Source organism: Rhodofomes roseus (genome assembly GCF_022264815.1).
Source record: "Rhodofomes roseus strain CIRM-BRFM 1785 chromosome Unknown C8Q71scaffold_9, whole genome shotgun sequence".
NCBI classification, from domain to species: Eukaryota; Fungi; Basidiomycota; class Agaricomycetes; order Polyporales; family Fomitopsidaceae; genus Rhodofomes; species Rhodofomes roseus.
This window is the reverse complement of record NW_025952965.1, coordinates 137690-149020: the sequence shown is the minus strand read 5'-3', so window position 1 is coordinate 149020 and position 11331 is coordinate 137690. Positions and strand designations below refer to the sequence as shown.

General features: G+C 55.4%; 3 protein-coding genes across 3 annotated transcripts; 1 reads left to right on the top strand and 2 right to left on the bottom strand.

Annotated features, from left to right (window-relative positions):
• Positions 1 to 1957: 1957 nt before the first annotated feature.
• On the bottom strand, positions 1958 to 3068 carry C8Q71DRAFT_579821 (uncharacterized protein). Its single transcript, XM_047919487.1, has 3 exons — positions 2445 to 3068; positions 2068 to 2392; positions 1958 to 2004 (listed from the first exon to the last, which is right to left on the bottom strand). Exons 1-2 carry the CDS (start codon positions 2897 to 2899, stop codon positions 2209 to 2211), a joined length of 639 nt encoding a protein of 212 aa, XP_047779139.1. The 5' UTR covers positions 2900 to 3068; the 3' UTR covers positions 1958 to 2004; positions 2068 to 2208.
• A 1-nt stretch (position 3069) lies between these two features.
• On the top strand, positions 3070 to 7759 carry C8Q71DRAFT_579620 (SNF2 family N-terminal domain-containing protein). The gene is made up of 9 exons (XM_047919486.1): positions 3070 to 4104; positions 4154 to 4505; positions 4569 to 4795; positions 4852 to 5711; positions 5765 to 6955; positions 7011 to 7037; positions 7093 to 7290; positions 7339 to 7375; positions 7432 to 7759. Exons 1-9 carry the CDS (start codon positions 3187 to 3189, stop codon positions 7621 to 7623), a joined length of 4002 nt encoding a protein of 1333 aa, XP_047779138.1. The 5' UTR covers positions 3070 to 3186; the 3' UTR covers positions 7624 to 7759.
• C8Q71DRAFT_756279 (uncharacterized protein) lies at positions 7724 to 11088 on the bottom strand. The gene is made up of 7 exons (XM_047923588.1): positions 9557 to 11088; positions 8995 to 9499; positions 8815 to 8939; positions 8675 to 8760; positions 8426 to 8627; positions 8043 to 8365; positions 7724 to 7987 (listed from the first exon to the last, which is right to left on the bottom strand). Exons 1-7 carry the CDS (start codon positions 10776 to 10778, stop codon positions 7799 to 7801), a joined length of 2652 nt encoding a protein of 883 aa, XP_047779137.1. The 5' UTR covers positions 10779 to 11088; the 3' UTR covers positions 7724 to 7798.
• Positions 11089 to 11331: the final 243 nt, after the last annotated feature.

Sequence of the window (11331 nt, the reverse complement as noted above, 5' to 3'; positions counted from 1 at the left end):
CGCCTCCGACCATGGCGCCACCTCCGCCGCCACCGACCATCCCGCCGCCCCCGATGCCGATGTTGAACCCCCTCGCACCTGCTCAGCCACAGACGGCGTTCTTGCCGCTGTTCAACCAGACTGCCAACCAGCGCAGGCTGACGGTGGAGTATCCTGCTCAATTCGCGGGTCCGGCTCATGCTGGTCGCTGGACCGTACAGTGTGTCGGTATGTTGATTGTCTGCTCGCCCGAGTTGTCGTCAACCTGATTCCCTCTCCCAGTGAACGGTATTCCCAAAGGTGAAGGCGCTGGTGCTAGCAAGCAACTTGCTAAAGAGGAGGCCGCCAGACAAGCTTACTATGCCATGGGCTGGGCACCACGTATGTCAAGTGCCTCCTTGTTGCCGCACGGGATCGACTCACTCTCTCTGTAGGTGCCTGAGCTCTTATCAGTTCCTAAACTGTGACCGCTGGTTCGTTCAAGGTGTATTTGTACCATCACACGCTAGCATGGTGGGCCGAGTCATAACCGTCGCGCTCTTGAGTGTGACGGCTCTGACGCGGTTCCTCCGGGAATATATATGGGTATCACTCGCATGCATATGCTGTGTTCCATGCTAGTTTGCAATGGTCCAAATTTGAGCCGTGCTTATGAGCACCAAGGTATGGTACAACCCATTGCAACTCGCTCGCTTGAGAGAAAGCCCGCCTAAGTGAGAGAGGTGGGACGCGGGCAGGGGAGTGGCCAGGCGTATCCACAGATGATGGCGTTCAAGTGCATCTCACTCAAGCCTTGCTTTCAGGCGAGCGAACTGCGGTGGTTTGACCCAACTTGTGGGTCACATAAGTGACCACTTCATCGCCCGCCTCTCCACCAACCGCACTCGAAGTGCAAAAACAGAGCGCCTGGCGCGCCTCCAATCTTGAAGGGCCCAACAACTGCCATACGCTGTCAGTTCCTGCTGAATAACTGTATCTTGCTGCACTTTGGTCTATTTCTTGCCGTATGTCTTCATAAGTCCAGTCGCACCTCGCTCTCCGTGTCCGATCTTGTAGCTCTGTTACTGTACTCTTCGAATATAACACTACAATTTGCCTCGTCTGCCTCGCGGCCTCCTCGCTGCAGCACCATTCGAAGAGTCTGTCTTCCTCTGGTAGACGTAAGTCTCTGGCATGTTATCTGGATGTGTGGTCCGCAAGAAATGCGACTTGTCGCTGAGTGAATGCATCTACATAGGGCCCGTTATCTTGACGGCGCCCCGCAAGTGGCGAAGGCTGCATGGACGGAGATGGAGATGAATTCATAACAAGCTCAGCCCAGTCTTCTACGTATTGTGTGGGTTGACTTCCTTGTCAGGTCCAGCTCGCGCATACGGTACATTGATTACCGTAGAGTCACTGCGCCCGAGTCGTATGGATGATCCCTGCCGGGCCTGCCCTGCAGAAGCGCGCCAATTCCGAATGAAGGCACGCTCTCGAGTCTAATAGGTCAGACGTGAACGAAGCACCGCACAGGGCAACCTAATAGTGCGAAGCCAGGCCTTCGGTATCCCAGCTGCGACGTAGATGAGTAGGCTACCGCATGTGCCGAGTCACGAATGTTGCCGAGGAAGGACAGTATGTCTCATGGCATGCCAGCATTGCACCTGAACAGCGTCGGGTTTGTGGATTCTGCAGAGCTTGTGTCGGCCTCAGCCGGAGTACGAAGAGGCAACCTAAGTAGTGTTCCGCGGACGATCTGTCGCGGATTTGTCAACATGTATCATAATTCGAGAGCTCGGTCTAGCTGACTTCCCGTGCTGATTACTAAGGGAAGCTACACCTTGCTCGACCCTGACAAAGCCAGCCAGCTCAAGACGATCTATCAGTCTGGTACGTTTACCGATCAAACCTAGTCATAGGGGGGGTTTGAAGAAAGGGCGGTCCGCCGCGAACAGGTTTCAACCACTCTGCGGGACGGGAATGATTCAAATTGAAGACACGGCGGACGCACATGAACAGACCAATTGGCCCGGGGAACGTGTTCTGTCAACCTTGAGCTTGAGTACTGACCGCAATGGCTAGGTTGAACAGGAATTGGAAACTCACTGTACCGCACAGACCGCACCTCAATATATAGTGTATCTGCACGTCCGAACTGGGTTGATACAGAACTTCCCATGGGAAAGCACACCACAACCAACTACGCTTGGCGCAAGACGGAGCGGATACATTTCAACGCGTCGTCTTTCAGTTGAAAAAGGTACCTGCACCTTCAATTCGATGGAAGCCACTCCCGGCGCTGACGACGTGTACCATGGGCTGATCTAGACCGAAAGCAAACCGCATGCGGTCCATTTTCAATCCTCCTTCCGTCCTTTTGGTCAGCATGTGATGCAGTGTAACGCGCAGCCTTTCTGTGGGATGTGAATTTCTGACATTGCGGATCAGAGAGTCAGAACATACGCCTCTGCGCATCCACCTACTCAAGGTAATTGATAATTAAACCACGCGTCAATCGCGCCTGCCAAACACTGAAATGATAGCAGGGCTGTACATACTGCGCCGGCGAAACAGAGCAGTGTCCACGGCGGACAGGCGTATAAGTCGAGCAGTTGTCGTAGTACCAGATAGCCAGCAAGAGTGGTACGAGGACGCACCGCGTAAGTGAGGAACCACACGAGACTTCCCGAGGTCGGGGGGAGCGATGACAGGGAGTCTGACAAATGCACCGGGATACCGATAGGGACTTGAGTTTGGCCGAAGGCCCTTTCCCCGGATTATGAGGTGGCCAACCTGTGTCAACCGCGGATCTCGGTGGAATGACTAATGGGCGTCGTTTGCGACACTGCAAGTAGAGTCGCGGTGGCGAGTATGCGGGCCTCCCACATCTCGGTCCCAGCATCTTCCACCAGTTGTCGTCTTCGCTCTGCCATCGCATTGCCCGCCGCGAACACAGGAAGAGCCACAATTGTTCACGCGGAGTAAGCTGTGGCCTGCCGGAGCCGCAGAGACAAAAGGGGAGAGGTGAGAGTTTTGTCCCTCTTGCGTTGCTCTTGCGTGTCCGCCCTGCTGAGTCACGTGTATAAGCAGAGCCCCTAGGGCGCTCGTCAAGCTCAACTGCCCTCGGTATTTGACCTGAACGACCCCGGCCTCGCCGTCGCGCGAGTTCTTCCTTCCTATAATTCTTGACGACCTCCTCGGCCACTCACAGCCCGGAGAGCACCAATGTCGTCGCCAAGCTCTACCAGTACAGCCTCGCACGGAGCATCTCACTCTGCTCTGCCGGCAATGCAACACTACTCTCGGTCGAATCCTATTGACTTGACACTCGATGACGACGACCGCGATCCATATCAGCCCGAGGACAGGCTTCTCAAAAGACCATGCCCCAGCTCGCGCAGCTTTAACGCCTCATGCGAATCGATGTCGGAGGAGCGAGCGCGCTCTCAACCACAGTCCTCCGGTCTTACACCCGTGATGTCCGCTTCCGCGATCCTTCCCCCCATAGGACAGCCAAACATGCCCCCGCATTCATCTCCATGGCAGCACCAACCTCATCTTCGAGGGCCGCAAGCTCTAATACCATCTTCCATTCGCCCGCCACCGTTCAATGGCCCATCTACTTCCTCTGCGTTTTTCCCGGACCGAGCCAAGCCTGAGGCCACACAGCGACTCTCAATACCTGCGCCGTCCCCGTCTCGCCATGGACTTATGCGATCAAGTAGCTCGTCCCGGCAAGTCATTGATCTGACGAGTTCTCCATCCCCTCCCCCGGTCGCGCTTCATCCGCCCCAACCACAGCAGGGAAATTTGCCGCCGGACTTACCTCCCAAGACACCCGTATGTATCGGGCAATTGACGGTCACAGCGCTCGTCTTGTACCCGATACCATATCTCCTTGCTCAAGAGCATGCTGACGCCGAGTGGGCGCCGGTACGCTTGACTTACGAGCATACGCCACACAAGGCAGCAGGCTCGGAGACGATTCATATCAAGACGCCTTCTAGCAAGTCTCCAGCGGGCGAGGTCTTGCAGGGCGAGAGTTTCGCATTTGTCGAGCAGAAGGCCGCCGCCTTCTTGGGCCCCATGCTGGGGAAGGGCCTCATCCGATTAGATGCTAAGGTGCGGCGTGGTATGCCTAATGTGAGTCCCCCTGTGTTGTATCCGTGTGTTGTCTAACGTGGTTTGCAAGCTTCCTATATTGCCTCTACAGTTGCTAGTCTACACGCCCAAGGGCAATATTCCAGTCGTCGCGGGCTACCTACAACAGTCTGGGCTTCTGCTTGATCACCCCACGCTCCCTGGAGACATCCACCGCGTAATGAGCCAATATTACTACAACCCTCATAATCCTCCGCCGGGCGGTCACAATCGAAATAACTACCAGAACGGCCGCGTGGGCTACTCCGGGCCAGGGGGCAACAACATGGGCCGATGGGCCGCTCCTGGAGTATCCGGCAAGAGTGTTGAAATTCAGCGCAGCCAGGTCGACGAGTTATTCAAGAGCTTGCGAGATGGAGACGAATTGCAGGAGACTGAACCTAGTAAGTGTTCCTCGAGCTTTGCCTCTGGTGGTGCACTTTGACTCAAATCCTCGCGTTCTACAGCACCTGAGATAGCGACCACACTCTACCCTCACCAGAAGAAGGCGCTGACGTTTCTTTTGGAACGAGAAAGGGAGCGTCCCGGCTCGGGCCCGTCTGGCAAGCATTCGTCTCTCTGGCAGGAGCGAGTGAATCCTATCACGGGTCAACGCTCGTGGATGCACCTCATCACGCAGCGAGAGACTCATCGAGACCCTCAGGAAGCTAAGAGCTGTATACTCGCCGACGATGTGCGTGCTAAAAACACTGATTGTATGCTTGTGAACTGACTGTTTCCTCGTCGCAGATGGGTTTGGGCAAGACCATCACATGCGTATCTCTCATCGCCGCGACATTACCCTCTGCACGTCAATACGCTGCTACGCCCATTGTGCGGCCGAGCGCGCTACCCGAGCTCTCGGAGCCTACATTGACTGCCGATCATTTCGCCGGAAGTGTGTGGGGCATGCCGACGCAGCACGGACAAGGCAGTTCTTCCAAGGGCAAGGCGAAGTCCAGCCGGGAGCAGGATCGCGAGGATGCCGGGTACGCGAGGGCATGTCGCATCAAGGTCCGGACCCGCGCGACACTCATCATCTGCCCGCTATCGACGGTATCCAACTGGGAAGACCAGTTCCGAGAGCATTGGCGGGGTGAAGTTCAGGTCGTGGGAGGCGGCGGCGGCGTCGGGGGTAGTGCTACTAGTGGGACTTCTACGCCCTGCCCCAATGCCCTTCCCAATGGCTCAGGATTGTACACCTTTGCGACCAGCTCTGCGTCGACCTTGGTGAAGGCAGAGCCACATACGACTCTTGGGCGCATCCGCGAGGGAGCGCCCCTCCGCGTCTATGTCTACCACGGCAATGCACGACGCCCCGATCCTACGTTCCTGGCGGACTTCGACGCGGTTATCACCACGTACTCGACTCTAGCTTCGGAGTTTTCGAAGCAGACGAAGAGCATGGCCTCCGCGGAGGACGACGATGACGAGGACGACAATAGCTCGGACGGCGAGCGTCTCGAGGTCGACGAAAGGGGAAATCAGTTTATCAAGCTCTCGAAGCCGAAGAAGGCTGGGAAGAAGAGAAAGAAGTGTGGCAATGGCGTGGAGGTGACGAGTCCTTTGCAGAGCGTCGACTGGTTCAGAGTCGTTCTCGACGAAGCCCAGTAGGTCATCGTCTCTTTCTCAGCGTCGGCATTTGTTGACTCGCGTTGGCTAGCTCGATCAAGGAGACGAGTACTGTCGCCTGCCGGGCCTCGTGCGATCTCGTTGCAGATCGCCGACTATGCCTGACGGGTACCCCCGTTCAGAATAAGCTGGATGACGTATACGCTCTCATCAAGTTCCTCCGCTTAGAGCCGCTCGACGACAAGGGCATCTGGACGGAGTTCATTGGCACGCCTGTCAAATACGGACAACCCCTTGGCGTTGCGCGTCTGCAAACGATTATGAAGTGCATTACTCTTCGTCGCACGAAGGAGTCGACAGCGGAAGACGGTCGCAAGATCCTCTCGCTTCCACCGAGGAAGGACGAGTTACGCTATCTGAAGTTCGACGCAGAGGAGCAGGCGATATACGACCAGTTCTTCACCGAGTCGAAGGCCGAGTTCAACGAGCTATCAGACAAGAATGAAGTCATGAAGAACTATGTCGGCATCCTCCAGAAGATCCTCCGCCTGCGTCAGATCTGTGATCACTTCGAGCTCGTACGGGACAAGGGACTTGGCCTCATCGGCGATGGACAGGATCAGTCGGTCTCCTACGACGACATTGTAGCGACGGTCGCTCGAGAGGGCCTCAATCCGCAGCGCGCCACGACGATCTTCGCCCTCCTCAGGGAAGCAGGCGTCACGCAGTGCGTCGAGTGTGGTTGCGAGCTTGCCGGCTCGCAGGACAACCTTGACGGCGGTCTGGGCGAGATGGACGGCGCCACAGGTTCTGGCAAGCGCGGCAGGAAACCCAAAGCCGGATCATCCCGAACGTCGACACGTCAGAATAGTCCGTCTGCGCCGCATCCCATCCTCACTCGCTGTCAACACCTCTTCTGCATTCTCTGCTTCCGTAATTCCGTCGCTCCTGGTTGGCCCAATGTCTCGCATGACATCGGGCGGTGTTGTTCTGTGTGTCAGACTGGGCTCAACTTCTACGACGTTGTCGAAGTCAATCCTGAAACGGCTACGCCGGACTCACTGGCAAAGAAGAAAGCAATCAAGAAGGAGAAGAGGCAGAAAGGTATCCTGCTAGAGAACTTCCATCCGTCCACGAAGGTGAAGGCTCTCCTGTCCGATCTAATGGAGTCCTCGAGAGGGAATCCGTACTCGGCGAACTACGATCCATCATCGATTGAACTACAAATGGTCGACGGTGATGGCAATGCCATCGGGGATGGTGTGGTAAAGACGGTGGTCTTGTGTGTATCTCCTTTTCAAGTTGCCCGCCAGTCTACTTACTGACAACCTACGTAGCTCGCAATGGACGACCATGCTCGATAAGTGAGTGTCTTCAGTGCATTCATTCGGGAAGGGTGTCTGACCATATCATCCACAGGGTCGAAGACGCGTTGGAAATTGCGGGCATCCGCTACAGTCGGTTGGATGGCACCATGAAGCGTGATGAACGAACACGAGCTATGGAATCATTGAAGCATGATCCTTCCTGCGAGGTTCTACTTGTCAGCTTGAAGGCTGGCGGAGTAGGTCTCAATCTTACCGCCGCTCAGCGCGTCTATTTGATGGATCCGTATTGGTATGTTACTCGTAGCGTAATCGAGACCCGCGCTGACGAGGTTTGCAGGAATCCTGCTGTGGAGAACCAAGCCGTCGATCGTATTGTATGCCCGCCTTACTGAAGTAGTGCGCCTGTTTTGCTGACGACAACTCCTTACAGCATCGACTCGGTCAAACACGGCCTGTCCTCACGGTCAAATTCATCATCGAGAATTCCATTGAGGATCGGCTGCTGGAAGTGCAAAGGAAGAAGACCGAGCTCGCGAATATGACCTTGGGGGGTTCGAGCTTCAGCAAGGCGGAGATGCTTCATCGCCGCCTCGAAGAATTGAGCGAGTTGTTTGGGGGCTAGGTAACATATTGATATGATATTTTGCTAGACGATCCCAACTGTACGACCGTCCTGTACCTTAGTTCTCCTGGATGTAATAGCTGTCGCGCTTTGAAATGAGTAGTAATCCTTCCATTGCTGTTGAAGTACACTGAACAGGCACGTATAGGAATGCAACGGATCCCAGGTGATTCTCCTAGAAGCCGAAGTGACCCCCAGACTTCCTACCACCCCAGGAGTAGACTAGCATCGCAGCCAGGAAGAGGCCCAGTGTCACACCAATGCCGACTTCGATCATGCGCACACCCAAGTCGAAACTGTTGCTGTACTCTTGCGACGACGTGTTGTAGCTGCCAATGAGCCCACCACCATTCCCGAGCGCAGACTGGTCACGTCATCTGTCAATTCGGGTGACGACAAAGTGGATGGTGCGTACGCACCGGGACCAGGAACAAGACACCCGTCACCATGACTGTGAACGCTGTTCCACCGCCGAGTCGAGACCAGATGTTACCACATACGCCAATGACGACCGAGCCAACTGCAGAGACCATCTCGGGCCGATTTGAGAAAACAAGGTTGGCTCCCCTGTTGGCGGCATAGGCAGCGCATGAGAAAACCACCATGGCCGCCATTTGCGCACTCCTGATGGCCTGAAGATTTGCCAATGACGAGCAAAACGAGTAGAGCGGAACCAGAAAGAACGCCGTCCACCACGGGAATGGCTGCCTCCACCACGGCCAAGTCGGATCACGATAGCATCCTGAGCAAGTGTATGATGAAGTCTTGCTGACTAGTGGGTTAAGGATCGGGGACCACTAACCTTTGATGACGCGACTCTGTGCCTGACTAATGTCCGTGAACGACCAGGTGCCGGACGTCTGCGCAAGTGGTATGGACGCGTTGTTGTTGAGCAGATAGCCGTGATATGTATGACTTTCTAGCAGAGTGGTGATGTCTTGCGCTTTCCGAGCCTCGGGGACGATGACTAGGAAGAGTTCGGAACCGATCGTCAAGCCGAATCCCTGGGCACGGCATCAGCATTGATTTTTTAGTTCCACTGAGGACTCACGAGGAAGAGCGTGTAGATGACTGCATAGACCATCCGTACAGACCCGCACATGATGTTCTGTGCTGTGAGTTCAAGCGCAGAGACCACTGACAGACTATGTCACTATGACATCTTACAGAAGACACGCATGCGTCACTTACACACTGTAAATCCAGGGAGAACGAGTACGACGCCTCCTGAAGAGATGGCGCTGAAACAAAAGATCTGGTTCGGAACGGTCCCAAAGCCACGGGCGACAAAGGACACGATGATGGAGACAGAGATCCTGTACGAAGTATATGAGTTAGCCCACCGTTGACCAAATGTTCAAAACCGCTCACTCATAAACGTTCGCATATACAGAGCTCTTCGCCGCCGCCCGCAAGCCGAGTAGTTGCAGTATCGACGCAGCTGCACCCGCAAGGAACATATCCAGTAGGGAACCACCGAACGCCAAAACGCAGATTATCGACGCGCAAATAAACGCCAGCAGGCACCGAAAGTAAATCGAGTAGTGTGGTTTGGCACGGAGGATCTCATCGAGCTTCTTCACACCCTCGTCAGTGCTGAGCCTGTCATGAAGGACTTCCCGGTAGACGGTATGAACCCTGTGCAGCGATGTGAGGGCAACCCGACCACTTGCGCGGATGAAGTGGATCTCGTTGGTGCTCCCTTGTGGACTCTGGAATGTCACCATGATCATGTTCGGGAAGTGCACGAAGCGCGCATCGAGGCGGAGGACGTGCGAGGCGGACTGGAGTTGCGATTCGATTCGGTGAGAGGGTGCGCCGAAGGCAAGGAGTGCTTTGGCAAGCTTCATGACAAACTTCTCTCGCTTGATACTCGCTGTAGAATTGCATGGTGAGGCTCATCTGACAATTGATTTACTAGAAGCAGACTTACTCGTGGTTAGCCTCTTGCAGCCCGGGCGCACATTCTCGCCATTCCTCATCTTCTGAACCTTCTCCCGGTACGCGTGTTTTGACCGCCCTGGAGGGCTTCCCTCGAGTTCATCCTTGCTCTGATTTCTGCCGAATGGCCAGAATACCCTCGAGCCCTTCCTGTCACCATTGTCGGGCTTTTCCTCGTCTGGAGGAGGGACAAGTGTGACAGACGATGTGGTCGAGTCACGGTGACCAGTGGTGGAGGCGCTGTCATTTGTGCGGATGGTATCTGCCGTCTGGTCCATGCCTTCCGCACGTTGTCTCTCCTGGGGTGCATAGCTCTTAAAAGGCGTATAGCCCTCGACAGGCGTAGACTTTGGTGACACTTCTTCATGGGCATTCGGAGCATTCAGGTGTCGACTTCCTGGGGCTGCCAATCCCTTTCTGAACGAGAAGTAATCCGTATCGTTGACAGACTGCCCAAACTTGTAATCGCCGAACAGGCCAGAGGCGTCTTCATGATCGGAGGCGAACCGAGGTGCATTAACATCGTCGTCTTCCACTACATCGTGGCTGGTCCCGACTACTCTTTCATCGCTAGCGCGGGAGGGTCGGCGCCTTTCGAGGTAGATACCTGGCGTAGGAGCTTGGTCGTAGCGCCTGCCGAAGCGCATCCTAGTCCCGCTGCTAGCAGGCGAGTCGACCTCTTGTATGCTGGTATCAGGCGGCCTTGGTGGGCCACTCAATGGCGCAGAGACTTGGGATGCCGAGGCGGGAATGTATGTGTCGTCCGCAAGCTCATCCGCTCCGATGCTGAGTGGGGATGCAGTCTCCTCTTCTGCTACAACGAGGCCAGATCGGCTCCGTCGTAGCTCGGAGGGCGGGCGAGAGTTGGGAGTAGGGAAGTAGTCATGGGGGTTGCTAGCACCCGTAGTATTGTAGCAGCTGCTAGTCGGGGAGTCCACGGTGTAAACACTGGGAGGCGACGGTACCTCTGGACCACCAATACTCCGCGCACTGTCTGTTCTCCACCCAGTAAGAGCTGGACTACGAACTCCGGGAACGTCGATGTTTGAAGTCCCAGGTACCGAGACCGAAGCCTCCGTATGCTTGAAGTCGTAGTCCTGGTTGAGACTCGTGCTTCGAGTTCTGGTATCGGTGGAGGGCCATACGTCGACAGCGTTAACGCTACGAGGCCTAGAACTAGTATGACTGAAGGAGGGTTTTCGGGAGGAAGACATGCTGGCAAATGCAGGAATGACAGGTCGATCAAGAACTAAATCCGGAAGGAGAAAGACCAGCTTTCAGTACCAGTAGAGAGCGCAGCACTCTGTGAGGAAGTTAAGGCAAGAGGAAGCAGTCAGAGACCCGTGCTAACCAAGCACGCGCGTGGATGAGGCTGACAGGCCGTCCTTTCGATCTAGTCCGCCGGTTGAGATTAAGATTGAGCTCCGAGTCCACCTTGAGCGCGGCATTACTAGGATCTGCGAGAGGCGTGTAATTCGTGAGTGTGATTAAATGAGAAAGAAAGCATTTCCAGAACCGTCCGAGCAGGAGCCTTGTGCCACTCCATCGTGTATGCAGCAACGACGCGCTTTGGGGCACATACACGTGATCGTGTCGCACCGTTTAGGCTCAGGCTGAGCACCGTCTGTGTCGCGCAGGTGTCGCGGTCCAAGAAGCATGTGTCATGCAAGTGCGTGGAACTGGAAGGGCAGATTCCTGTATACGTGTGAACCATCCTAAGAAAAGTGGAAGCATAAGAGGACGGGGCCGCAGTACGTCCGCCTACCT